Genomic DNA, 24,928 nt, shown 5'->3' with positions numbered 1-24,928 from the left:
GGGGTACTCCAAAGTGCAGCCAGGAATGGATCTCAAAGAAGCACATAAAAGTTTCTTTCTTATGGCCTTCATTCCAGTAGCCGTGGGACTGGTCAGGTGCAATGTCAACGTGCCACGTGAGACACTGTTTGTCACAGTTTGATGAAGCAATCCTTCATTGTGATGCTAAAGCCAATTTCTTGTAGCTCTCCCTAGAAACACTAGTTGAACAAAAGTCATGAAAAATTAAAGTTAATATTTGTACTTGCAATGGCAAAACCAGTTTCAGTTCTCTCCAACTTTAAGCTCACTTAATGAATGGCAGCAATGGAAGTTGCAGAGGACATGGAAGAGAGCAATTGCTACGCTCTTTGTCCATGATGAATTTGAATGTAGCCCTTTTTGTACCTTGGAAATCACAGCTGATGTTACCTGGAGCAGTGCTGGACTTCAGACTTTTCCTATGCACACTTCATCCTCTGTGTAAAACCTTCAAACAGCTTATTTACAAGAGAAGTATGGAAAGGCAGGACTTACATGGAAAGTCTTAATATATTTTCTGTGTTAGTCTCTTCTTCTCTTTTTCACTTGACTAAACAATATTTATAATTTCAAGATATAAGAAAATACATCTGTGTAGAAATGTTGACAATTAGAAAGAAAATTCCAGTAATAGGGAGATAGTTCAAATGCACATTTGATAGGTATCCACTAGTTTACAAAAAATAGTTTCCTATGTAACTTCCATTTTTGCAGGATCCAGAAAATGAATAGTATTGCTGTGTAGAGCCAGCAGGAGGTCATTAGTGCACTTAGATTTTTAGGTCTGAATTGTCACCATCGATGAGACTGCTTCATGAAATAAAAGAAGCCATGTCTGCATGTCTCTGGGCAAAATGTAATATTAACCACCATTTATAGTACATGCTATTCATACATCTTCAGTATGTGAACTGTTCTTTACCAGCATTTTTGCAGGATTTCAAAAAGTAATTTCGGTGAGTTTCATGTAAGACAAAATTCTATTTTTTCTGTGTCAATGCTAGCTATTACCCATCACCCACTTTCTATTACCAATCATTAACTGCAGAGATTTTTCACACATGGAGGCAATAGAGTCTGTGTGATTTGTGATGTCTGTACTTGCACATTTAATTAAAAAAAAAATCAATTTATAGAATTGTATTTGGATGCATTTCAGACTGTGTAGCAGCATAGTGAAATAGCACAAAGTGCATCAGTCTTCAAACACTTAAAATCATCCATGTGCCTTAGACAATCAACAAGAAGTCATAGAATGTGATGATTGCCATTAATATAAAAAAATACCATCCAGGTGATGGTAATTTTGCTTGGCTGACTTAATTGTTAAGGTAATGTTAAGTATTTATGTTAATCACATATGGATTTTTTGTTGGATAAAGAAAGGGGATTTTTTGCTTTTGATTTGGGCCTTACTGGGTTTTACCTCTAAGTTGGTAGAAGGAATATTGTGTTTTGGAACAAGTCATAAGACTATTAACATATTATATTTTCTGTTACTGATTTTGAGAACTTTTTTTTCTTGATTTCAGGTTGGGTGGGACTATATCTGCATACAAGATAGTGCCAGACGAAATAGAAGAAATCAAGGTAGAGTATTACTGCTTTTCAACACTGAATTTCTTTCCTTGGAAAATTACAGAAATGTTACATTAAAAAGCCATGTTATTCCTTGCTTTGAAGTGTATCATAGGGGTGAGAGGAAAGTGTCTTAAGTAAAATTATTAGATCCATATTTATGCATCTAAAATAGAATTTTAGTTATTTTTAAAAATACAGTTTACCTTCAGCTTAAGCTGACTTCAGCAGGATTTGTTTGATGCCAGAAACCTGTGTAATTCAACCTATTTCTGTTTTGCTACCTGAAGACAGATGGAGGACTATGATGAACACTGAGTTATAGTTTCATAACAAAAAATATATATAGTGTCCTTCTGCTTTTGAGATCTCTAAAGCACATCCATATTTTCCAATATTGTCTGTCTTAAGAAGGGGATAGTATGAAGTAAAAAAAATTGTTATAAGCTCAAAAAATTGTTATAAGCTCTTTGGTTTTGGGTGGTGATAGCAATAAATACTGAAGTTTACTTTCGAAGTAATGTGCATTGTAATAAAACTCACTTTAGCAAAGTCCACTCCTGAAACATGCTTCAGCAATTTGTCTGTTTTGTTTTTCAGTGGAATGAAAGATGGGTACTGGGGGGGATTTTGGCCTGGATCTGATAGCACAGTTTGCGTAGCTGATTCCTCATTTGGTTGTTAGTAGGTCAGTCTGACATATTGCTTGCTCATTGTGATTGCTTAACCCACTGTGCTGTTTCACATACTCATTTTCAGCTGTGCAGAGAGAATTAAGAATAGTTGTAAAGTCCTGTGAAGGGCACAGTGACTGTATAATATCTGTGTAGACATGACTTCGCAGTGTGCAAATGGTGAGAATTTATTCCTCTTCAATTAGTATCAAACCCACTGCAAGCAACTCACTGCACAGTGACTGCCTGTATCTACATCAGTCAAAGTTATCACACCACCATGATCAAAATTTATTTTTTGTCACCTAAGATTCGTGGACTCCTCTATCCTGAGTTTTTTCAAGGGGAGTATGATTGGATAGATCCACTATTGCGAATATGTCTTGGAATAAAAGGAAGAAGGCTTTCAAAATTAAATGGTGGTATTTTCATGATGCTCAGAGAACTGCTCCAAAACTATTTTAAAGATTACAAAAACCCTAAACCACAATATTTTTACTTTTCTATAAGAAAACCAATACCCCGGATATTTTGTTAATGTTGAAGATGAAGACAGCTGATACTTCTGGTTTCATCGTACTAAACTGAGTTCAGTGAACAAAGAAAAATGGAATGTTGTGAGATAAGAAATAATTTTACTTTTAGGAGCTTACTGCAAGATTAGTAGTCACAGGAATCTTCACCTGCTTAGGAGAACTATTCTGAATTTTCAGCTTTTTCTTATTTAGCTGGTGTTTAAGTGCTTGAGATCCTAGGAAGCATCAAAGGATGGGTTACTCATTATTCTTAGTTGTGCCAGGATGTAAGTGTGGAAAGGGATTTCATTGTTCAAAGTCAGAGCTATTTAAAGTGTTGGGGAAGAATCCTTACCTTTTCTTGTTTCTGGTAGCTGTCCTGTCTTGTTCAGGCAGTGGGGTTTTGAGGTTGTATCAGAAATCAGGCCACTTCCCACACCTTAAATGGTTGAATTTCTCAAGCTGCAATATATGTTATTTATATTAAACAATGCACTACTGGAAGATACCAAGATAGACAAATAGTCTAGATATTGGATATCAAAAAGTATTATTTTGTCCATACATATTCTGAATAGCAGCTGGTAAAAGGCGGGACGGAGTGTCCTTGCAGTAAGTGTAGAGAGTAGTTTTAACACCTGAAAGGCTCTCCTAGCTGATTTGAGTAGAAAAAGGAGAGAGGAGAAAATAGAAGGCAAATCAGCTTACTGGAATTTTGCTTCTTGAGAGAAGAGAATCATCTTCCATGCACCTTAATTCAGTTATTTTTCCAAATAACTATCTCTCTCTTATTTAAACATGAAATATTAAGGAATTTAATTTGATTAAATGTGCAAAAATAATAGCTTCACTTTTAAAATCTGATTTAACTTGATGGATTGTTAAATTATGAAAGTTGTATTTTCATGTTTTCTGATAGTCCTAGAAAAGTAAACTGCTTTCTTAAATGGGAAAGGAGAAACTTCATCAGATAGAGAGCAATAGTTATTTTGACAAATAAGTAAGTCTCGTAGAATTTGCATGTGTTCTATTAAAGGTGGCAGATTAACCTCTTTTGCACCTTGTGAGGAAAACCAATGTATTGATTTTGATAATTCATGTAATTACATCTTAGGTAGAACACTTGCAGACATATAAATGAGGAGTACTTACGGCAGAAGTGATAACATGTACTCTAACTAGTGTCATGCACCACACCAAGGTTAGGAAGGATTGTGTGGAACCAATCACCACTGCAGTTCCGCAGCATCTGTATCAGTCTGAAACAAAGTGTCTTAAAACTTACCTTCCCTAGACTTTTGTCACAGGTACTTAGGTTCCCAAAGTGAGAACACTCAACAGGTAGCCCTACCTAGCTACCATCTCGGGTTTCCCCACTGTAAACTCTTCTAGAAGGTAGATATGTCCTCTATCACTTGATCTACTTCAATAAAAGAAGCTTTCAGAGAATGCATAAATGGATATACTACCATCTGCATTCCTGTCATTCCTCCACACTAGTTAAAGCAATATGACTTCATTTTCAGTACCTGCTGGTTTTAAAATACTTCCAGAACTGATGAATAAATATCGAAATTGCAGTACATTCCTGAGAAACTGTCATTGTTTCAACTTCCTCTAGACGTCTATTGTCATCAGAATATTCATCCTGTCAGCAAGACGCTTTTCAAAATATCAAAAAAGCACTGTCAGATTTCAGCCTTGTTCCTCACCCACTGCAATAGAATGTGCCTAAAGGAGAGGTCTTCCAAGCCAAATGATTTTGTGTACATGGGGCCTGGCGAGCCTATCAGGCAACATGAAGACTGTCTCAAGAATAAAAAGCAATTTATGACTGTTACAGATTGGGGAAAGCTTACGTTATGTGCCTATAGATTTATGGTTTATAGTACCATGAGACATGGTCTTTTTGATTTCCACATTCTGCCATTACAAAGGAAATATATGATGTGGTGAAAGGTGGTTATTGTAGAAGAAGACTCAGTGAATGAGAAAACCACTCCTTAACAGAGTCTTAAAAAATATTTGGTTTGCTAGGATTTGCAAATCAAGAGCAGAAAAAAATTTAATTTTTTGTGTTGAGTTTTTATGTGCTTTCCTAATACTTTTCATGTAGACAGATGCATGCATCTCATCTCAAGACCAGAAATGGATTTTGTAGCAGGTCTTTAATTCATGAAAGTAATATGCACAAGAAAGACATTGCCAGAACATTTCATTCCTATAATATTTGTGGCATGAGACAGATATTCCAGTGTAGAGAATAAAGTTAAGTGGTTGCCTCCTGTGGTAATTAGTTTTAAGAAATCTGGTTATAAATATTTTGTTAGTGCTTGTTATAAAGTGTAAATTTATATGTAAAGCAGTTCTGGAGCAAGATGGGAGGGGGTTTTTAATTCCACTAACCACTCTTTCACACAGAGACACACTTTATGCTCCTTAAGGAACACTCATAATTCATCCAGAGATACTATTTTAATAAAAACATGTATGCATAAAGTGTTAAAGGTTGCATTTAGGACTACAGGCATTTTTTCCTTGAATAATGCTAGGATAGCTCTCTTTTTTTTTTAGGAGGATGTGTTAACTTAATAGTTTAATATATGAAAATTTTTATACGCAGCTGAAATACATTCCTCTCAGATCGTCTTCAGTCTTTGAGAAAGTAGACTCCAGTGATAATGATCCAAGAGTAAAAAATTATAAAAGCTGTGAGGGAGAGCGAAGTAGCCAGAAAGGAAATGGTGAGTGCTGTGTCTTCTTGAGAGATCAGTTGCCCTATATGACTTAGGAATTCAAAAGATTTAACTTTTCCACACAGTCCTTTTTAGGAACATCTTAGAAACAAAGGAAGTTGATTTCAGTGTCAGTGAGATGTATTTCAGAGCAAAGCTGTACTCCCTGCCATAAAAAATAGGCAGCTTTGATAAGATTGCAATTAAAATCAGTCTATTCCAAGACTTTCTCAGAAATCATTTGGTTTGCTGACTTTGTTGTGTCATATACCTACATAATGCTGTATCCCAGAATCTGGTTTTTTTTTTGCTGATAAGAGTAGAAGATGAAACTCGTACAAACTTTGTGTGCAGCCAAGAAATGCTGGCATTGATCATTATCAAAGCATTTTCCTAATTATCAACATGGCAAAAATAAGTAGCAATTTGTCAGCAAGTGCCAGTTTGTAGTCTCATATTTTTAAAAAAAAAAGCACAAAATAAAGGTAGTTGTAACAACTGTGGTGGATGGTCCACAAGAACCGGGTTGTGCCTGAAAATATTTAGATGTCACAAAACTGGGTTTGTGTCTCCATACTGGAGAGTGGGGCAATATCTTTTTTTAAATATCTTTTGCATCCTCTGCAGAATCAGCCTTGCTTTACTTGAACAAGGAGGTGTGCTGTCATCCCAGTTTTGCATAGGAGGTTAAGTCCTGGATCTGGTTTACTTCATCACTGTATGGATATTCACCTGCCAAGTGCATCAGCACTGGCCAAGTGCTTCTCAAAAAGTTTCTGCAAAGTTTATGATGGGAGGCATCAGAATTTGATAATACTGAGATTATTGCTCCTTTATCTGTTTGGATCCAGCACAAAGAAAAAGGTTTGCCCACTCAGAATAAGTTTTTTGAAGAGGCTCAAGCTGTTTAAGTGTGTACTCCTACTAATCCTAAAGCACCAAGAAACTTTGCTATTTACCTTGCAGGAATGACAGTTCAGTTTTTCTGCCCATGTTTTTCTTCTTCTGCATCTCAAATTATAATTACTAACTCACAGCACAAGAGCTCTTACTAAGCATGACATAAAAGGGTATTATCCATTGAATGTCTAGTGGGTATAAACAAGTAGCATCAGCATTGACTCTAAAGCTTACAGGTAGAAGTTTAAAAAGATTTGAAGGGTATATGTGATGGTCGTGTCACGTGTCATTCCATTGGACTGCTAGTTATGTGTGTTGACTAAAACTGAGGGCTTGTCTTTTACCTCTCTTAACATGGACTCAGAGTCTGACCATCCAGTAGACAGTTTAATTATACTCCTGCATCTAAGTAAAGAAAGTTTCTAAAACCTTTTGCAAATGTCCTAACCAGTAACAAAAAATTGACACTGAGATGTCAACTTAATGTATGAAATCCCCGATGAACTTGCAGATTTGGTTTTCCTACTTGCCTCTTGGATTTTCATGAAGGAGACTTTCTTATGAACATGAATTCAACTAGGACAATTGAGAAGTGGGATGTGTTAAGCTAAAACTACTTTTTGTCTCATCATATTTCCCTGTAATCAAAGTTCACCTGATGTACACACAAATTTCTTCCTGAGTTTGTTTCCAAATCCTGAATTAGCAGAGTCAGTCACTCACTAGTGGTTTTTTTCAAACTACGTGTCATTATTTTGATGACATAAACCTCAGTTTTTACTTGCTGTATTAATCCTTAATAATTAATCTGTTGTTACAGATGTTGTTTCTATGCTAGAGAGAACTAAAGTTTTGTGTGTGGGACTATGTGACAAAATTGTCCAAAACTTTATATAAAACAAAAACTTACTTTCCTTTAATTTTTCGTCCACATGTATGCATTTGTGCTACAAGCTAGAGATTTGCAACCCCTGCAGTATTAATAATGGCCATGCATTTGTGCTTCACTGTTGTAGTTCTAGTCCACAATTGATTATTTTTATTATATTGAATCATATTATATTGTTCCTAGATTGTGATTTCCTTATCTGTTGTATTATGCCATTTTTTCTTCTCATAGGTCCTTTGTTGATCTATGTTTTGTTTCTTCTAAAACTGATTTTTTCCCTTTTTCTGGAAAGTGCAGTCTGTATGACATAGGGTTCTGACTCTAGGCTTTTGGTGCCAAGCATGGCTGTGCAAGCCTGACTAGTCCAGGCACAATCTCACATCAGTGAAATATGAGTGTTTCATAAGAATGCCTTTCCTGTTGTGGGAATTTTTTTCCCCACCTATGAAGCCATTAGAAGTTGTGAATATCAGTTGTGACTTTTGGATTGTTTCTGCTCTGATAGGTTTGAGACTGCTTTTGCTTGGAGGATGTGACTGTTCTCCGTGCTATAACTTGTGCTATCTCAAGTTTCTGTATAGAAACTCCCTAGGGAGTACTCACTGAAGGGGCTTTTCATCTGTTTCTCTCATCTTCCGTGGATGGTGGATACTCACTGCAATCAGAGACTCTCAACCAAAAAAAAACACCTTTACAAAAAGAATGTAAAATGAGAGGTGGCTGAAGCGTCTATCAAACTCTGGTCTAGGACTGATGAATGTGTCAAAAACATTCCTCTGCTTTCCTGGCAAGGGCATCAAATGCCCAGACACTCTGGATGAAAGAGTATACTCACTAACTTTCCACATGAAAATAGGAATTGTCACTTTTTGTTTTCCTGCTGTTTTCCATCTTATGTTGCATAGGCTTTGTGGCTTCAGGGGGGCTTCATGTCTCTAGAAATGACAGATGAGACCACCTCACCAAGTTACCTTGCTCTTCCAGGCTGCCTTGAATATAGAAAATGCTGAAACATTGTTATAAATTCCTGTCCCCTAATGTGAGTAGAATTTAAGTGAAGGCATTTTCTATTGTATTGTGTGATTTAGTCTTACGAACATACAAAAATTTAGCCTGTGATTTGCAGATCATGGAATATTGCCACATGGGGGAGGGAAGGACAGGAAGACCATGCAGCCATTGAAGTTGAAATGCAATGCTAACAAGACAAAATCATTCTAGAAAAAATATTATTATTTACCTTCTAAAGCAAACAAAATAGTTCTGTAGTTCTCCTGCAAAGAGAGAACAAAAATAGCTGTGAGTTAATTTACAAGAGAAACCTGTTGTTCATCCTTAAAAGTATTTCTGGTTGCCCAGCATTCGAACTGTTTCCCTTAAGAGGGGACATTAATGTGCATCAGATCTTTCATTACCACAGACCTGTTTGTCTATTCAGTCTCTCTTGATTAAATATGTTAGAAAAATTATTTGAAATCTCTGGCTTTCCAGCATAAAAAAATATCTCTGCCTCTCTCTGTGTCTGTGGTAACCAATTTTGTCTAAATTCCTCCTGGCCTTCTTTCGTTTTCCATTTTTGCTAAATGCATGTCTTTGTACCAGCCATCACCTGAAACCTAGTTGGCTCCTAGGGCATCTTCTGACCAGCTCTAACACAGTCTCTTGTACTTTTCATCTGACTCCTCATACTGGGCAATGTTTTCAGTGCCTTCTGTTCTCACTGGAAAAGTAATTTCTTAAATGGGATGTCACTTAGCATGAATGAGAGGAGAAAACATGCTCAGCTTCATTAAGCAGCAAATAGCTTTTGGCAAGTGTTTAAGTAAATCAAGTTTATATAAAAGCCCTAATAATTTTCCACGTGACCTGTTACATTAGGTTTTGGTTGGTTTTATTTACCCTGCAAGAATGCATTCTGATGATTATTATTTGAGGTTATGAAGGAAACTTAATGCTATCCTATCAAAACTGATAATGTCAGAAGTAATTAAGGGCTTGACTGAGTTTGAGGGAGATCAATATTATGCTCATTTCTTGTGGTAAACTTATTTCTGAAATATATTCTTTTTATGATTGTTGCAATAGGTGAATGCTGGGCCTGTATATATAAGAGAAAAGGCCATCAGGATTGTTTTGGTTTGCTTTTTTTTAAAACAAGCCCAAACCTTCGAGTTCTATATACTGGTTCTTTGTATATAGGAAAAAAGAGATCCAGGAGTGTTATTTAGGGTTTTTTGGTTTGGAGTTTGTATTTTTCTTTAAATAACCATCAGTTGCACAGCTATTTACAGATTGTATCTTACTGAATTATGAAAGTTATTATTTGTAGAGAAATGAAATATTACTGCAAATAAGGACATTAAAATACGGAGTAGTTGTGTGGCAAACCATCTGATAATATTCAGCAGAGATTAATGTTAAATGGTGTGTATAGGAGATGTGAAAAAGTCCCTAGTTCCAATTTGCATATAAAATAGAAATCTCTAATTAGACTACTATGATCCCAGAATGAGGGCTGAGCAGTGTGCTGGGGTGGTTACTGTTAGCTCAGTGCTCAAGAGCATCTGAAGGGGCTGAGGATGGGAGCCATGGGGGTGGACTGAGGAGAAAGGAACCAAGACCAGAACGCTGAACTTTTTCTTTTGTGTGAGCCTCTGGTGACACACCATGTACAATGGCATGTGAAGGGCTGTTCCCTTAATCACAAAAATAGCACAGTAACACTGAAAAACATTTAGAGTCAGATTATAAAAATAATCTGATTTATAGAAGCACTTTTATGTGAGGAACAGATAAAGAGACTGGGACAGAAATGTTCACAAGTGGCACATTTGGTTGCATTTCAGCAACATTCTTCCTTATTTATACTACACTTTTAAAATTAACTCTCATTCTTAATTTATGCAAATTTTAAGACTGCCTGAAAACAGGTGCCAAAGTCTTGATTATGTGTTTTCTATTGGCTGATAATGCACTGATTGTAAGGGGGGAAAAAAAAGAAACAACACGCACAGCAGAAAACAGTTTAATACACCATGTTTTCCTGAAAAAGATTTGCAACTGGTAGACTGCAAATAATTCTGCCAGAATAGTGTAGTTTATTTTGCTTTCATTATATGTTTTCAGATGATTGTTAAGGTTGTGGTTTAAGATGTGATTGGAAACCACAATAGGAAGACACCAAAAACTACACAAGCCTTCCTGTGACATGCAAGTTTGTAAACTGTATGAATAGAATGATGCTTAGTACTTCACTGTGTGATTGCACCTCCTTCAACTTCTCTGATAATTAATTAGTTTTTTTGTTGCGTCCCATTCCTATTAGTTATCCTGTCATATATAAGGTCCACTGTCTAAAACAGAATATGAAACATGAAATGTTTTTAACAGAAAACCAAACAAAAACTTCCTTCAAGGAGATATCATAAGGGAATGGTATAAAAGTATTGACATGTTGAACTGTGGCTAGAGGCATTTTATTTGTGCACATACTTTCTTTTATCAGTTGCAGAAGATTGGTCTAGATGAGATTTTGTGCTGATGAGCTGTGTCTGAGCACCAATATAAAATGAAAAATTAGAAGTGGATTCTATGTTTTATTGAGTATGTTGGGTAAGTGGCTCTTCTCATCTCTGATAGCGCACAGAGCTGGTATGTTGGCTTAACTGGTGTCCTAAAGGCTTCAAGAAATGGATGTCTTCCAGCAAAATAAAATCATAGCCAAGTGTGTAGAGACAAATCTAAAAATGCCTGCCTTAGCCCTAGCCACCCTGTCCTTGGTGCCAAGAATTGAACATCTATCTTGAGTCACGTCTGTGTTACCAAGTCACACAAACCAATAAAACGCATCAATCTATAAAGTAAAGCATGTGATAAAGTAAATCATGCAGGGGATGCAGCATACATGGTATGTTCTTTGATATGTTTTATTTCAAACTACTTCTGGTATTATTTTGTGTGCCTGTTAACAGCTGGAGTGGATTACACGTGCTGCTGAAGTCCATCTTCCAAATAAGTTTCATCTGAAGGGATTCCAGTTCATATGATCAAAGGCTACTCTGCAATCTGAGCCAAAGTCTGTTAAGCAGAGAGGTATTAAAAGGGCTGTGTTGTGCTAACAGGCTGTGGTAGATGTGTCCCAAGCCTTCAGCCAGCGCTTGTGTTCCCATAACACAGCATGTCAGGTTGCAAATATGAAATTCATAATACAATACCGTGTTACTAGTGAAACTCTATTGTCTGAGCTAAGTACTTAGAGAGTGCCCAGCCCTTCTGGCAGACTATTCAAAGAAAAAAACAAATTATTTTCTAGACCAGTAGTCTCCAAATGGTTTAATCATCTGCCTCATCAGTAAAGAATTTTTGAACATTTAGCCTCCAATAATGTATATTCTAATATTTCCTCCCTGAACTCCAGTGGATCATAGAATCATTTGGTTGGAAAAGACCTCAAAGATCATCCAGTTCAAAGATCAACCCTAGCACTGCCAAGTCCTCTGCTAAACCATGTCCCCAAGTGCCCCTTTTAAACACCTCCAGAGAGAGTGATTCCGCTGCTTCTCTGGGCACTCTGCTCCAATGCTTTATAACCAATCTAAACCTTCCCGGATACAACCTGATGCCTTTTCCTTTTTCTCTCGTCCTGTCACTTGTTACCTGAGAGAAGACACTTGTCCCCACCTTGCTACAATCCCTTTTCAGGCAGCTGTAGAGATTCCACCTGAGACTCCTCTTGTCCAGGCTAAACAACCTCAGCTTCCTCAGACATTGGTCTATTCCATATTAAAAGTGTATTGCATTGCAACAGTTTTAAAGAAGGAAGTCTAGCAGATATGTTATCAGGCTGAAAGAAATTCTTCCCCTGAAGTTTGCTTCTGTATCATGTTAAAAATCTTTCCCAAGAACTTGCTCTGTTTTTTGTTGGGGTTTTTTCCAAGATAAAAAGCCTTATTGTGTCTATTAATATTCATAACCACTATATTTTATCTGCTGTTTAGTCTTTGTGGTCAATAGTTTGTGGAACTATTTATTTTCATGGTTTTTACCTAAGGGAACTAATAAGCGATGCCACCATGTAAGAGGAGGACAGAAGCAAGAGCAGAGTGCCTTGGTGGAGTGCATCTTGGGTGGAGGCATCAGATCCTTAGGTATTGATATGGACAAATTATCTCAGAGAGCTTACTGTAATACTGATTAGGCACTTTTCAATTATAGTAGGATTTTGGAGATTCTGTGACTCAGTTGTCCTGAAGAAAAGGTATAAGGGAGGGAATGCCATCAAATCCTTGAAGTTAAGTTAAAGGTGGAGTGGTTGAAGAGTTTCACTTTTTAAAATGCATTCTTATTAAAAAGGCACAAAAATTTCTAGAATTGTTGTGGCAGAAATGATTGCATTCAATTTCAGCTGCCTCATCATTAGGACAAGATTAGGTGGGATCCTAAGACTGCAAAGGTAACACATATACTTCTTTCACCATTTCTGCATAGAATGACATTTTATTTTCTCTAATTATTTATCACCTGCTTTGTTACTGTTGTGCTCTATCAAAATACCGTTGATTTTAAAATACAAATATGGTAACATTTTCTCTGAGTAGCTTCAGTACCATGATGACCTAAACCTCTCTTTTAACAAATAAGCTGATCTCCTATGGAAATTTGTACTGCTCAGTACTGTCATTTTAAAGAGCTCTTCTGTGTTCTTGGTAGTTGAATGTAATTTAACATGAGTGAACGTAATTTAACATGAGTGAGCATTACCCAAGATGTATCACTCTGCAAAATGAAACTATGGATCTAAGGAAACCTTAGGAAGATAAGAGCTTAACATCAAGATGTTTTTAAATTGTTGTCCTTGTTTAGCAAAGCAGAAAATAACCCTTCTTTATTTATTTGGAGTGTCTTCTATATTTTAATAAGTATTTCTAAGGAATAATGCTACATAATATAGGTAATGTGTGAAATAAAGCTGGCTGTCATTTGGGACAGTGACGCTAACACTTGAGTTCTGTGGAGTATCTTGAGGCTCTAAATGACAGCACACAATTATGATCAGGCTATTTTGAAGGAAAGACGACCAAGTTTAAAATCAGAGAGCTATAAAGAACTGCTTTACATACAAAAGCTCCAAATGCCTCTAAGTAGTGTTACAAACTGTGAATGCATATGTTGGTGAGAAACCTAAAGGGATTGTTATGTTTTGAAAATGAAAAAAATAATATTTGTGAAGTAGTATGCTCTCAATGTAGTTAAAGCTTTTGCAAACATTATAACCACTACAGAGTTGACTTCTGAGACACCCAGCAAAAGAACTAAGAAATCAAATCTCAGATAATGAAAAATTGTGAGTTTTCTGGGGATTAAATATTTTCTGCAGACCTGATTATTAAAAGTGCTTAGTACAAACATTTTGACCATTTAACTAATAGCTGATGTACAGGCATGAAGCTTTCTTACAGTTCCCTACATTTGCCATTTTGCTTTAATTAAAACAACTGAGCTGCACCTCATGTTTTTGGATACCCAGGCATTTTTACAATGTGTTATTATATTTAAATGTTTTATACGAAATATGTAAAATTTTATATAGATTTTAATACGTGTGTGCACATTCAGATTATTTTGAATTTCAGTGTTTTGTTGCACAATTTCAGTATCTTAAGCTCTGTTAAAATACTATTTCTCCAAATATAGAATTGATTTTTAAAGAGTCCTAGTTTTGCAACAGGAAAAACAGGTGATGATGTTGCAGTTCATCTAACACCATGGCAATTTCATAATGTACAAATTGAAAGAAAAATAAAAGGATTTTCCTCACTGGTCGAATAAATAGCTAATTTCAGAGCAGCTTTTTTGTTGAAAAGCTTTTTAAATTCACTCTGCTGGATCTCTACCAATGAAAAGATTATTGGCTATGTTTGAGCACTTATATTGCCTTCTGAGAATGGCTAAATAATAGAGAAATAAAGACAGTAAGAATACTGCCTTTGGTTTTCTAATTATGTATTTTTAATATGTATGAAACATGGAATTAACATGTGATCAGTTTTTTTCAAATTTTATCCTTTCTTGTGGTTTTAATTAAGAATTTCTTCTGTCATAGAATCATTTAGGTTGTAAAAGACTTTTAAGATCATCAATTCCAACTGTAAAACTTAACACTGCCAAGTTCACCTTCAAGTCATATTCCCAAGTGCCCCATCTGTATGTGTTTTAAATACCTCCAGAAAGAGTAACTCCACTACTTCCATGAGTAGCCTGTTCCAATGCTTGGTAACCCTTTTGGTGAAGACATTTTTTCATAAGATGCAATCTAACCCCCCTGGCACAACTTCAAATGGGCTGCCATTCTTCTTATGTAATATTTTTATATTATATGGCATAAATATCTAATTTATTTACTATTTATTCCTTGCTACTTGTGAAAAGAGACAAAACCCCATGTCTCTACAACTTCCTTTCAGGTGGTTGCAGAGAATGGTAAGGTCTCCCTGAGCCTCCTTTTCTCCAGGCCAAACACCTCCGGCTCCCTCAGCAGCTCCTCATCAAAAACTTGTGCTCCAGATCCTTCACCAACTTCATTTCATAAGTTTGGATGCATCATCAGTATGTACAGTCAACACAGTTCTTCAAATAATACACGGGGCACAAGTTTTTCTCTGACTGCATAATTAATGTCATACTTAAATCACTTCAACATGTAGGTTTCAAGATCAGGAATAAGATGCAATGCATCAAGCCCACTGACAAATAACAAGTATCTTTTACACATAGGGTGGATAATAGCTCAGTAATGCAAATTAAAAAAAAAGAAATTAAAATTGAAATGGTTTTCTAGATCACTGGTATTTCTCTCATGCAAAACTCTCCATGGAAACCTGATTTTTTTGCTCTTTGCCATTGTAGTTTATCTGCAGAGAACTGAAGGAAACATCCAAAGTACAGAATTTGCAAAAGAATTAAACATTTTCTTATCAGACCTCAGTCAGACACTGAAATCTATCCAAAGAACAGAGATTACTAATGAATTTTTTTGTACAAGTAGGTCAGTGAGAAATTTATTATCTCCTTACAAAAACATCATTATAATAAAAGGAGCCTAAAGGTGTGAACTATGTTTATTCTTTTAGCTTTCAGTTATTTCCTGAGCAAAATAGTATTCTCTTGTCAGTACTGTAAATTAGGATGGCCAGATGTTAACTTGTTAGTTAAGACCTTCAACTGAGTATATTTAATTGAAGTGGTAGTCAATTTTCCTGTGCTTCAGTTTTATCATGGGTTTTATTAGGTTTTTTTTTCCCTAAGGGTCAAATAATACAGGAAATTCAAATTTCCCAAACTCAAAAAATTTGGTAGATAAGTTGCTGTCTGAAAAAAAAGTCTTATCACTGATAATTTTTAGTGTAGAAAGCTGTATGCTGTTCATTCAAATAAAATATATTTCATGTAGCTGGTAGTCTTACATTTTCTTGCTGATATTTTGAAATTTTGGTGACAGACAAAAATTACTTAGAGTTTCCTGCTAAATATATCTCCTTTTGGAGTTAGACAGAAGTGAAAGCTGAAATAGGAGCTAAAGACTTAAGGGACTACTAAATGATCTGTGGCATTCAGGAAGGAATGGCTATGGTGGCTTGAAAATTGGCTAAATTTTTTCACGTTGGTCAGTATGGATGGTTACAGCCGCAAAACCAACATACTGTGCTTGGATTCATTGATACAAATGTAAAGGCTCTTGGAAGATTGTTGCTATAGAATTATTGGATTCCTGATAGACCTGATATTTAACCACAGGTATATAAGTCTTAGCAGAAGAAAAAAAAATAATCTTTTCTTTCTTTTTAATGTTTTCAAATGTCATAGTATTAGTGGGCCTGGAGAGAGAGCTCTTACAGGACAGAAAAAACTTGAATAATAATTGCAAGAAAAAAGCAAAGGCCTCTCCTGTAGTTAGAAGTGATGGGTCTTGAAATGAAAAGGGAATCCTGTGTGGTGTGTGTGTGTATGTGTGTTTTCTGTACTGGGGCAGAAAGCAAGAAAGTGCCAGGTTCTTTCTGTGTCTCAGTAAGAAAGGCCTGACAATAAATAGCTGAATGAAATACCTGCTTTCATAAAGCAAAGGAAGAGGAGGAATATAGGTAGCAAATAAATATTACTCCATTTAGATGCTGGGAACTGTATGTTCATGCAGCATCAGATGTGGATGGATTTCTCCACTTGTGAGAAATTTCTGCTACTCTTTTAGATAAAAGAAAGCCATGCTGGTGGTGTAATCATCAGAACTGAAGTGGAGCTGCCTACAGGCTCCTCCATTACAATAGGGTGGATGAGTCTGTCCTTTGGCCAAAGAGGTTTGTGCAGCATGACACGTTCCTGAAAACCATGCTGAACATAGAGTTTAGGGCTGCCTTCTGTAGGAACTTTGAGGGAACTGTTACGTGGATTGCTAATTCCTTGATGTACAATGGCCTCCTGGTCAGGAGCACTACAATATAAGAAATGTTATAAACAGAACAGTGTGTGGTCCTTGATTTCCAGAGGGTGTTGCCCAGTTGTTGCTCACAGATGAAATTTATTGCCTATCTCCCTCATCCACTAATGCCACCTACTCTCTCTTACTGAAAATACTATCTGTATGACTGTGCTGCCTGTGTAGGCTCTTCATCACTCTCTAGCACTAAAGTGGAAATTGTTTCTACAAGGGAAGGCAGTAGTCCAGAGATAACATATACTGCATGCATCATAATCCCCAAAGTAGGATGTGTGGGAGATGATACAACTCTTTGGAAGGGGTAATATGCTATTTTTAGTTATTGCAATGAAACCTTTATTCTAAGTTGCAGTGAGCAGTTGACTGCAATGTGATTTGACCTTGTCCAGAAAGGTAAGTTTTCCAATTAAATAACCAAAAATCACTTATATAAACATTTTCATGTAACAGACCATATGTTAGAATAATGGTATATAAAGCAGGTGATACACAGTTGAAAAGACTCATTATTTCTTATGCAACTCTTCTTTGAACTATATAAATAACTCTGGATTCTGGTAAAGGTTACTGTGGATGTCTTCTTAAATCTTTAAAATAACAAACAAGTACTTGTAGTCCAGAGGGCTTTCCATGAGTTCTGGAAATTACTTCTAGAAATTACTTGTACTTTAACAAGGAGGGTTCTGATCAGTGGCACAGTGTTTGGTTGAAGGGCTGCCACTAGTGGAGTCTTCTGAGGTTCAATATTGGGCTCAGTGGTCAATAACTTACTCATCAATTACTTGGATGAAGGGCAGATGTGTCCTCAGTAAGGTCCCTGAGCACACAAAGCAGGGAGGAGTGACTGATACCCCAGAGGGCTGTGCAGCCCTTCAGAAGGACCTCAGCAGGCTGCAGAGATGGGCAGAGAAGAACTGCCTGAGATTCAACAAAGGCAAGCGCAGGGTCCTGCACCTGGGCAGGAATAACCCCATGGGCCAGCACAGGCTGAGGGCTGAGCTGCTGGGAAGCAGCTCTGTGGAGAAGGACCTGGAGGTTCTGGTGGACAACAAACTGTCCCTGAGCCAGCAGTGTGTCCTGGTGGCCAAGAAGGACCATGGGATCCTGAGCTGCATTGGGAAGAGCATGGCCAGCAGGTGGAGGGAGGGGATCCTGCCCCTCTGTTCAGCCCTGGTGAGCCTGACCTGGAGTGCTGTGTCCAGTTCTGGGCTCCTCAGGACAAGAGAGAGATGGAGCTCCTGGAGCAGATCTAGTGAAGGACTCTGAAGATGAGGGGGCTGGAACATCCCTCTTATAAGAAAAGACTGAGGGAGCTGGGCCTGTTCAGCCTCAAGAAGAGATGACTGAGAGGGGACCTCATCAATATCTGTCAGTATCTGAAGAGAGATTGTCAGAGGATGGAGCCTTGTATGGGAATGGTGCCAAACATCTGGCACCCTTACCAGGGTTAGAACAAGAAAATGTTAACCCTAAAGGCCCAGCTAATTTGTGTATTTGCTGAGAATGCTGTGAATCTGGGTGGAAAACCACTGTATGAGCATGTCACTTGTTGTGGTTGAAAACAATCACATGCATGGAATGCTTGAGGCATGTTTTGTGTGTAACAAAATTAGCAAGAGGCCCTAAGGATCAATTAGAAGGCAGTGGTTTAGCTGTAAGGAAATCAAATAAAAGGGAGCTCATATGGGAGAGAGTTGGAAGAGAAAAACAACACCTGTGGAACTAAAAACTGCTCCACTGCACCAGTGTGTTTTTTCTTCACCAACATTTTGATGCCAACATTTTTATATTTAGATTTTTTTATATTTAGATTTTATATATTTAGATTATTTCTTACATTTAGATTTTTCTTTGCATTTGATCTCATAACCAACAGCCAGGCTCTTCTTGGTGATGCCAAACAATAGGACAAGAGGCAATGGGCAGAAACTGATGCACAGGAAGTTCCACCTGAACGTGAGGAAGAACTTTACTGTGCAGGTGATCGAGCACTGAAAGGGATTGCCCAAAAGGGTGTTGGAGACTCCCTCCTTTGCACAAGATTCTGTCCAGGTGATTCTTGAATATGTCCGCAGCAGTCAAGAGACTCTATATGATTGCTGCAAGCATTTGTAAGGAGAAAGTATTCTATGCTTCTCTCATTCTGATACTAATAATTAGTATTTCTTTTATGATTTATTTAGTAAAGTTTGGCATATGTCTTTAGAAAAACAAGAGATCACAAGTGATTCTGCTAAGAATCATGCTTTCCAACTCTTTTCATGTACTTCTTTGAACTTTCTTCATGTCCTAGTCAACCTTTGGGGCTTTGCTAACTTTATCAGACCAGGTTGAGCTAGATCTGTTCAGTGAAGCATTTGCTTTATTAAGATTCTGTTTGCTCCAGATGCAGCAACTTTATCAAATTAGGAAGACTTCTTACAAACTCATCTCCAGTTTAGTTGGCTGAGAAAAATAGACATGTTTTATTTTTATATACGTATGGTCTTTAATATGTAACAGTGACAACATATCTTTCTTTAGAGCATAAAATAATTTCCAAGAATTTAGGATTTTAGACGCAGTGAGGATTAGAATACAAAGAATTTTTCAAAAGTGCTGTAAGTTGTTTGAAATTCTGTATATTATTTTGCCTGAGAGACTTCCAACACCATAAAGGCATGGTTGAACAACCTTAGTATCCTGGCAGATTTTAGTTCCATTTATACCAGCTGCAGAAACAGTTCAAAGGTGATTTTGAAATCTCTTTAGTATTCTGAATGCTTTTATTGCCTCCTGATTCCAAGCAATTTTGTTGTTAGGATGTATCAAGAAAAAAGAGCATTTTAAAAAAGTGTTCCAAAAGAGAAAGTCTTTCTGATATTAATTGTTCTGCATTAGTTTTCTCCTGAGTATAGAAGTTGAAATCTTTGATTGCAGTGGGATTGGCTGATGCTAAGACACCTCTGCAAGCTGAAATGGAAGCAGATGATGGCTCATCAAATTCTATGGTAACAGCTTTCACCCAGTATTATGTAATAGCTGTAATCCTTTGGGCCTATAAGAGAGATTCTGCATGGACTCAATTCTGAAAATGTCTTTCCTTTGAAGAGAATGGCCTTTCCAGTTCAGTAATTCAGTCACTTTTGTAAGTTTGGTTCAGTCTTATAAGTGCAAAAAGGTTCTTTCTCTACATTTTACTCTTTGGATGCTTTTACTCACTTAGGAATAAGCAATAACCTAATCAGCAAGGCAGCCTGTTACTAGTTCATTCTATTATTCTTTTATTGTGCTCTATCTTTATAGAAAAAAACAACCAGGGCACATAGGGGAAAATCTTTTTTTTTCTGTAGTGATCATAGTTATTCATTTTTCATTGCCTTCAACAGCTGTTAACCTTTTTTTTTTTTTTGCATTAATAACTCTCAATGAATTTCAATTTATTTTTATACTTTCCTTATAAGTTTTGAGAATCATTTTCAGGGTCTTCAGGATTACTCCCACTCAGGAAAAATGGAGAAGTGCAGACAATCTAATCAGGTCCAGAATACTCCAGTCTTCTTTCTTTTGTTGTGTATACCTTTCTCTTTCTTGCTTGTGTGTCCCTATCACTAGAATATATCAGAGCAGGATGTCCATATCTTCCTTATATTTAAAGAACTAAAGGACATTGCTTTGTTTTCAATGAGGGGGCTTCTTTACTGATGCTTTATTATTTTCTGGAAGCGAAGTCTTGATTATTTGATGTTAGAGAATTAATATAGGTGATAGATAATAACCTTTAAATCTCTCAGCTGGTAGCAGGATCCATTACAAATATGTAGAGATGTCAGCTAGGCTGGCTTCTTTATTGCACAAGAGAAGCATCTTTAGGATATTCTATGATTCTTATAAAAGTTACCAGGAAATATCGGAATGCTGTTCTGAATCCATACACTGATGCTCAGAACAATGATTTTTTTAGTGAATGGCACCATCATAGTGCACTGTAGGAGCAAGCATGGAGGTGCTGAATACGTGTATTATGTAATTAGTCCATCTATGGAACTGTTGTTCTTGACATAAAATAATTGTTACAGATTTTCGGGATCTTCAAAATATGCTGGCACATCTTCTTAACAGCAATTTCTCTGCATATTTAAATAGGCAATTGTATTGACAGTGTTATTCGCCAAGGACTAATTAATCTATCATAACATCCAGAAATTAAAATGTCTTCCGTAGGGGGCTAGAGCATCTGAGTTGGTAGGGAGATATCTTTTGATTTCCATGCATTTCAGACTGGTGCTTATCTACCAATACCCTTAATTCTGCTGTGGTTAGGAAAAAGCAGGGTCTGTGTCACCACAGTCACTCCATTCTGGCTTAAACAGTATCAGTACTTGTAATTCAGGAGCTTGTAACCATCTGTTATAGTCATACTGCCCTTTTTCCCCCACACTGATCATTTGGACTAATAGACTCAGGAATTATTGAAGCCTCATTTTTCATACAGTGAAGCATAACAATGTATTTGACTATTTAAACATACAGAACATTTTGGATAGGAAGGAGACCATAACCTTTTCATGTGCTACAAAATAGCAATGGTTTCACCTCAGGAGGAACTTATTATCTGTTAGGGCCTTGTTTCTCTGTACTGGAGAATGTTACAGTTTTTGCAATGCTGCCTGTGGTTGTGCTAAAATATACTTATTGTTTTGGCATGTCATACAGATGCCTAGTTTAATAGAGCCATACAGCAATTTTATTTGGATTAGGCATGTAAAATGATTCTCCTTTTATGGTGCATTGATTGTAAATTACCACAATTGACAAACATAAAGAGAAATAGTAAAGACAAAATTGTGGGGTTTTTGTTTTGTGATTTCACCATGTTCTGACAGTGGGTATAGTCATGAGCAGCTATGTGAGAAACTTCTTTTGTAGTCTTCATAGACATGGTATTTTAGCTCTTCCCTTGCTCTTCAGTCTGTGGCAATCTTGGGACTCCCAAGATAAAACATTAATCAGTCTCTAGGGCAGTCAGTTTTTGCTTCTCTCCAGAGTAACGATAGCTAGTAGCATGAAAGTATAATCTAGGCATGCATGCTCTATGAGAAAATGATATTGTCTGTATGACATGTTTGTTGCTGCTTTGATCTCAGCTCTCTGAATATTTGTAATGTGTAGTTCCTTTGATTGCTCTCTGTATTTTGGTGAGGGTACCAGGTTGCTCTCTCTGATTGAGTACACTGATGTTCACACATTTCACAATTCACATCTTCTAACAGATGATCAGGATGTATTGAATTGTTCATGATTGATGACAGTTTCCCACTGTTCATGCACTGGAAAACCACTGTATTACAGTGGTCGCTTTTCCCCTTTTGAGCTCTTTAATTCTTACTTCTACTTACTCCTTCTGCTTGTGTCTAGGAAAGTGTACATTTGGAAATAGTTTTCTCAGACAGCTAGAGTGAAGTATACGGGTCCTTATAGCTGCTATTTTACACACTACCTATACGTGGGCAGGGTATCTGTTCTTCAGTCATCAGGAGTCCTTCTTGAAGTGGTGCTGAAGAGCCAGAGTAGCAAGAAAATTAGTCCTTCAATACTTATTTCCAGATCTTATGCTTCTTTGATTGAATTTTATACTTTATATTTTTGATTTCATGAGGCCTTTATAATTTCTCTTCAAAGATCCAAGTTTTCTTGTTTGCTTCTTTTCTTGTTGCACTGTGAGAATATCAAAAAGTTTGGCTGACTTCATGTAATGATTATTTAGGTGCCTTTCTGTCTCTGAGTAGACTCAAGGAATTTCATATGGCCAAACCAAATTCTGTTAGATCTCAGGACAAACGTAGTATCTATATTGTATGGTATTTAGACATGTGCTGTAAGGTCACCTGGAGTTCTCTCTTTGCTTTCACCCAGCATTTTCTTAGTCTAAAAGGATCCAGGGCTGTTTCAGCCTTCAGTGGAGTGATGCTGCAGTTGTTTGTGGGAGTCCTCAGGCCTTCTCCTGGATGGGAAAAGGCAAAGGTAACTGATCAGAGTGAGTCATTGTGGGAATGTACATGCAGACTCAAAGAAGAAAGGTTACTCATCAGTAACTGGTGTTCTTTGAGAAGTATAGTCTGCATGTACATTAGTCTCCTACCTGCTTTTCCCCTCTTTCTGAATCTCTTTCAGGTTTGATTGTGCATTTAAGAGGAACTGCAGTGGTGGCGGATGCACTCTGCCCTGTGTGTCAATGCCTCAAGCAGGACGAGGGGAGGAGTGGCAGTGCCCCTCCCGGGACACTCCAGGGCAGGCCACAAGCCCACCCACTCTTAGAGTATATGTATGGACTAAGTGTCTCAAAGTACTGCAGCTGTTCATTGGTAGGTAAATTTTCTTTACTGTATTCTCACAGGTAAAGCAGTAGATTTTATTTTTAAAACCAATTTAATTCATTGACTCCACGGATGATATGCATGAACAATACAAGGGGGGGAAATTGATTCCACAAACTGCATTACACTGAGTAGCTCCCTATCTCTCTAATGGTTTCATCTCTTCGTCTTTCCCCCCATCCTAACCTTATTTAGATATTTAAATATCTTCATTCTATTCAATTTATCATTTCCATTGAGAGCTACACAAAAACTTGAGATCATATAAGTTGTAACATAATTTTAAAAATAAAACAACGTCGTTCACAATTGTAGCTGTGTGCAAAGTAGCATGTAAGATTGTATTTACTATTAGAAAATGAGGCTAGAAATGGAACTGGATTCTATAAGAATCAGTTTTATTTATACTAATGTATTGATCTTTAGAACTTCTTAGTTGCAGGAGAGCCAACATTTGAATTTAAACATTTTTTTCCACAGCTGACCTCATGGGTTTTTTTCTTTTTAATTATAGAAGCCTTGTAGTAATTTTCTAATTCACTGCACTTCCTGCCAATTAAAAAAGTAGACATGGGGTATAACCTAGCTTAAACTGGAGATGTACTTGTCCCTGCATGCAAATATGCACATGCAAATTCTGCAAATGATTATTTTCTAGTGAGTTGAAGGCTGTTACAGAAATGTAATTCTGAGGTGTTTGTACTGGGGCTTGTGTGAGACCTGTCACCTTTCAAATATGGTAGATGTGTTTTTACCAGTTCCTTAAGGTTGTAGCAATTAATGTTTCCTTGGCAGCTCAAAGAAATTTACAGTTGGTTTTCTGTCACTTTGCCTTTTCAGTAAGATTAAGGTGTAGTTTATCTGGGCTCAGTTACAGCCTGCAAACTTCGCTGAAGCTTCTGATCTGTGGTACATGAGATACATGTGCTGTAGATATTGGTACGTGTGCATAAAATACTATGAAGAGCTCTAGTTTTAGAAAGTTACTGACTTGTGTGTAATATCAAGCTGCCTTTGCACATTCTGAGAAGAAAACCCAAAGTATACAGTTTTCTAAACAATGTTAGATGAGCACTATATGTATGCAAAGGGGAAGAAAATGTGGGAAAAGACATCTTGTTGTGCCCAATGTTTATGGCTCCAAAACCAAGCATGTATTCTTGTGATAGCAGGTCTTTAAAGTGCTGTTTTAATTTAAGAAAATTTAAAAAATGAAGAGAGAAAGTTTCTGTCTCTCTGTTGTTAGTAAATAGTATTAGATTAATTTACTTGATTTTATGCTTTCTTTTTCCTTTTCACTCCAGTTGCTATTTAGCTTGTATTGTTGTTAGCTTGTATAATAAAGAAAAAAACTAGATCTCTAAGATTCTCACTAGGAAAAGTGATATTGGCAAGGAGGCATTATGTCTTTCTTAAATTTTTAATTGTTTTCAGTTTTTAAGAAAACCAAAATTTTTATAACTCTGTAATATTTATTTTAGTGAGTAAATATTATATTTTAGAGAGACGCTTTTTATGCATGGCAGAAATGAGACACATTGAACCTTGGTGCTTTTGTTAATACATTTTTATTAGATAAAAATGAGCACATGCACACAAAGGCCCACACTTATGTATATGTCTGCCAAGTACAGAGTCAACAGTAAAGGTCTTTGTAGACACAGACACATTTGGAAAGTATCTAATTCTAAGTTCCATCTCTTCTTCCAAGCATCTGAAGAAAGCTGTTATGCTAAGTGCCCAATCCTTTCATGTGAGTAGATGTGAGTA

General features: G+C 36.7%; 1 protein-coding gene across 20 annotated transcripts in view; it reads left to right on the top strand.

Moving 5' to 3' along the window:
• Positions 1-24,928, top strand: part of GPHN (gephyrin) — a 271,041-nt gene that overhangs the window by 110,446 nt on the left and 135,667 nt on the right. For 14 of the 20 annotated variants that reach the window (XM_038137440.1, XM_038137441.1, XM_038137442.1 and 11 more), the window contains exon 3: positions 1,554-1,611. In XM_038137440.1, coding sequence (XP_037993368.1) covers positions 1,554-1,611 — 58 coding nt within the window. Of the gene's footprint in view, positions 1-1,553; positions 1,612-5,411; positions 5,533-22,955; positions 23,147-24,928 lie in introns of all 20 variants that reach the window. The other 6 variants (XM_038137426.1, XM_038137424.1, XM_038137423.1 and 3 more) reach the window with 1 other exon arrangement.

The sequence above is a fragment of the Motacilla alba genome, chromosome 5 (genome assembly GCF_015832195.1).
Source record: "Motacilla alba alba isolate MOTALB_02 chromosome 5, Motacilla_alba_V1.0_pri, whole genome shotgun sequence".
Taxonomy (NCBI): domain Eukaryota; kingdom Metazoa; phylum Chordata; class Aves; order Passeriformes; family Motacillidae; genus Motacilla; species Motacilla alba.
This window is presented reverse-complemented; position numbering and strand designations above follow the sequence as displayed.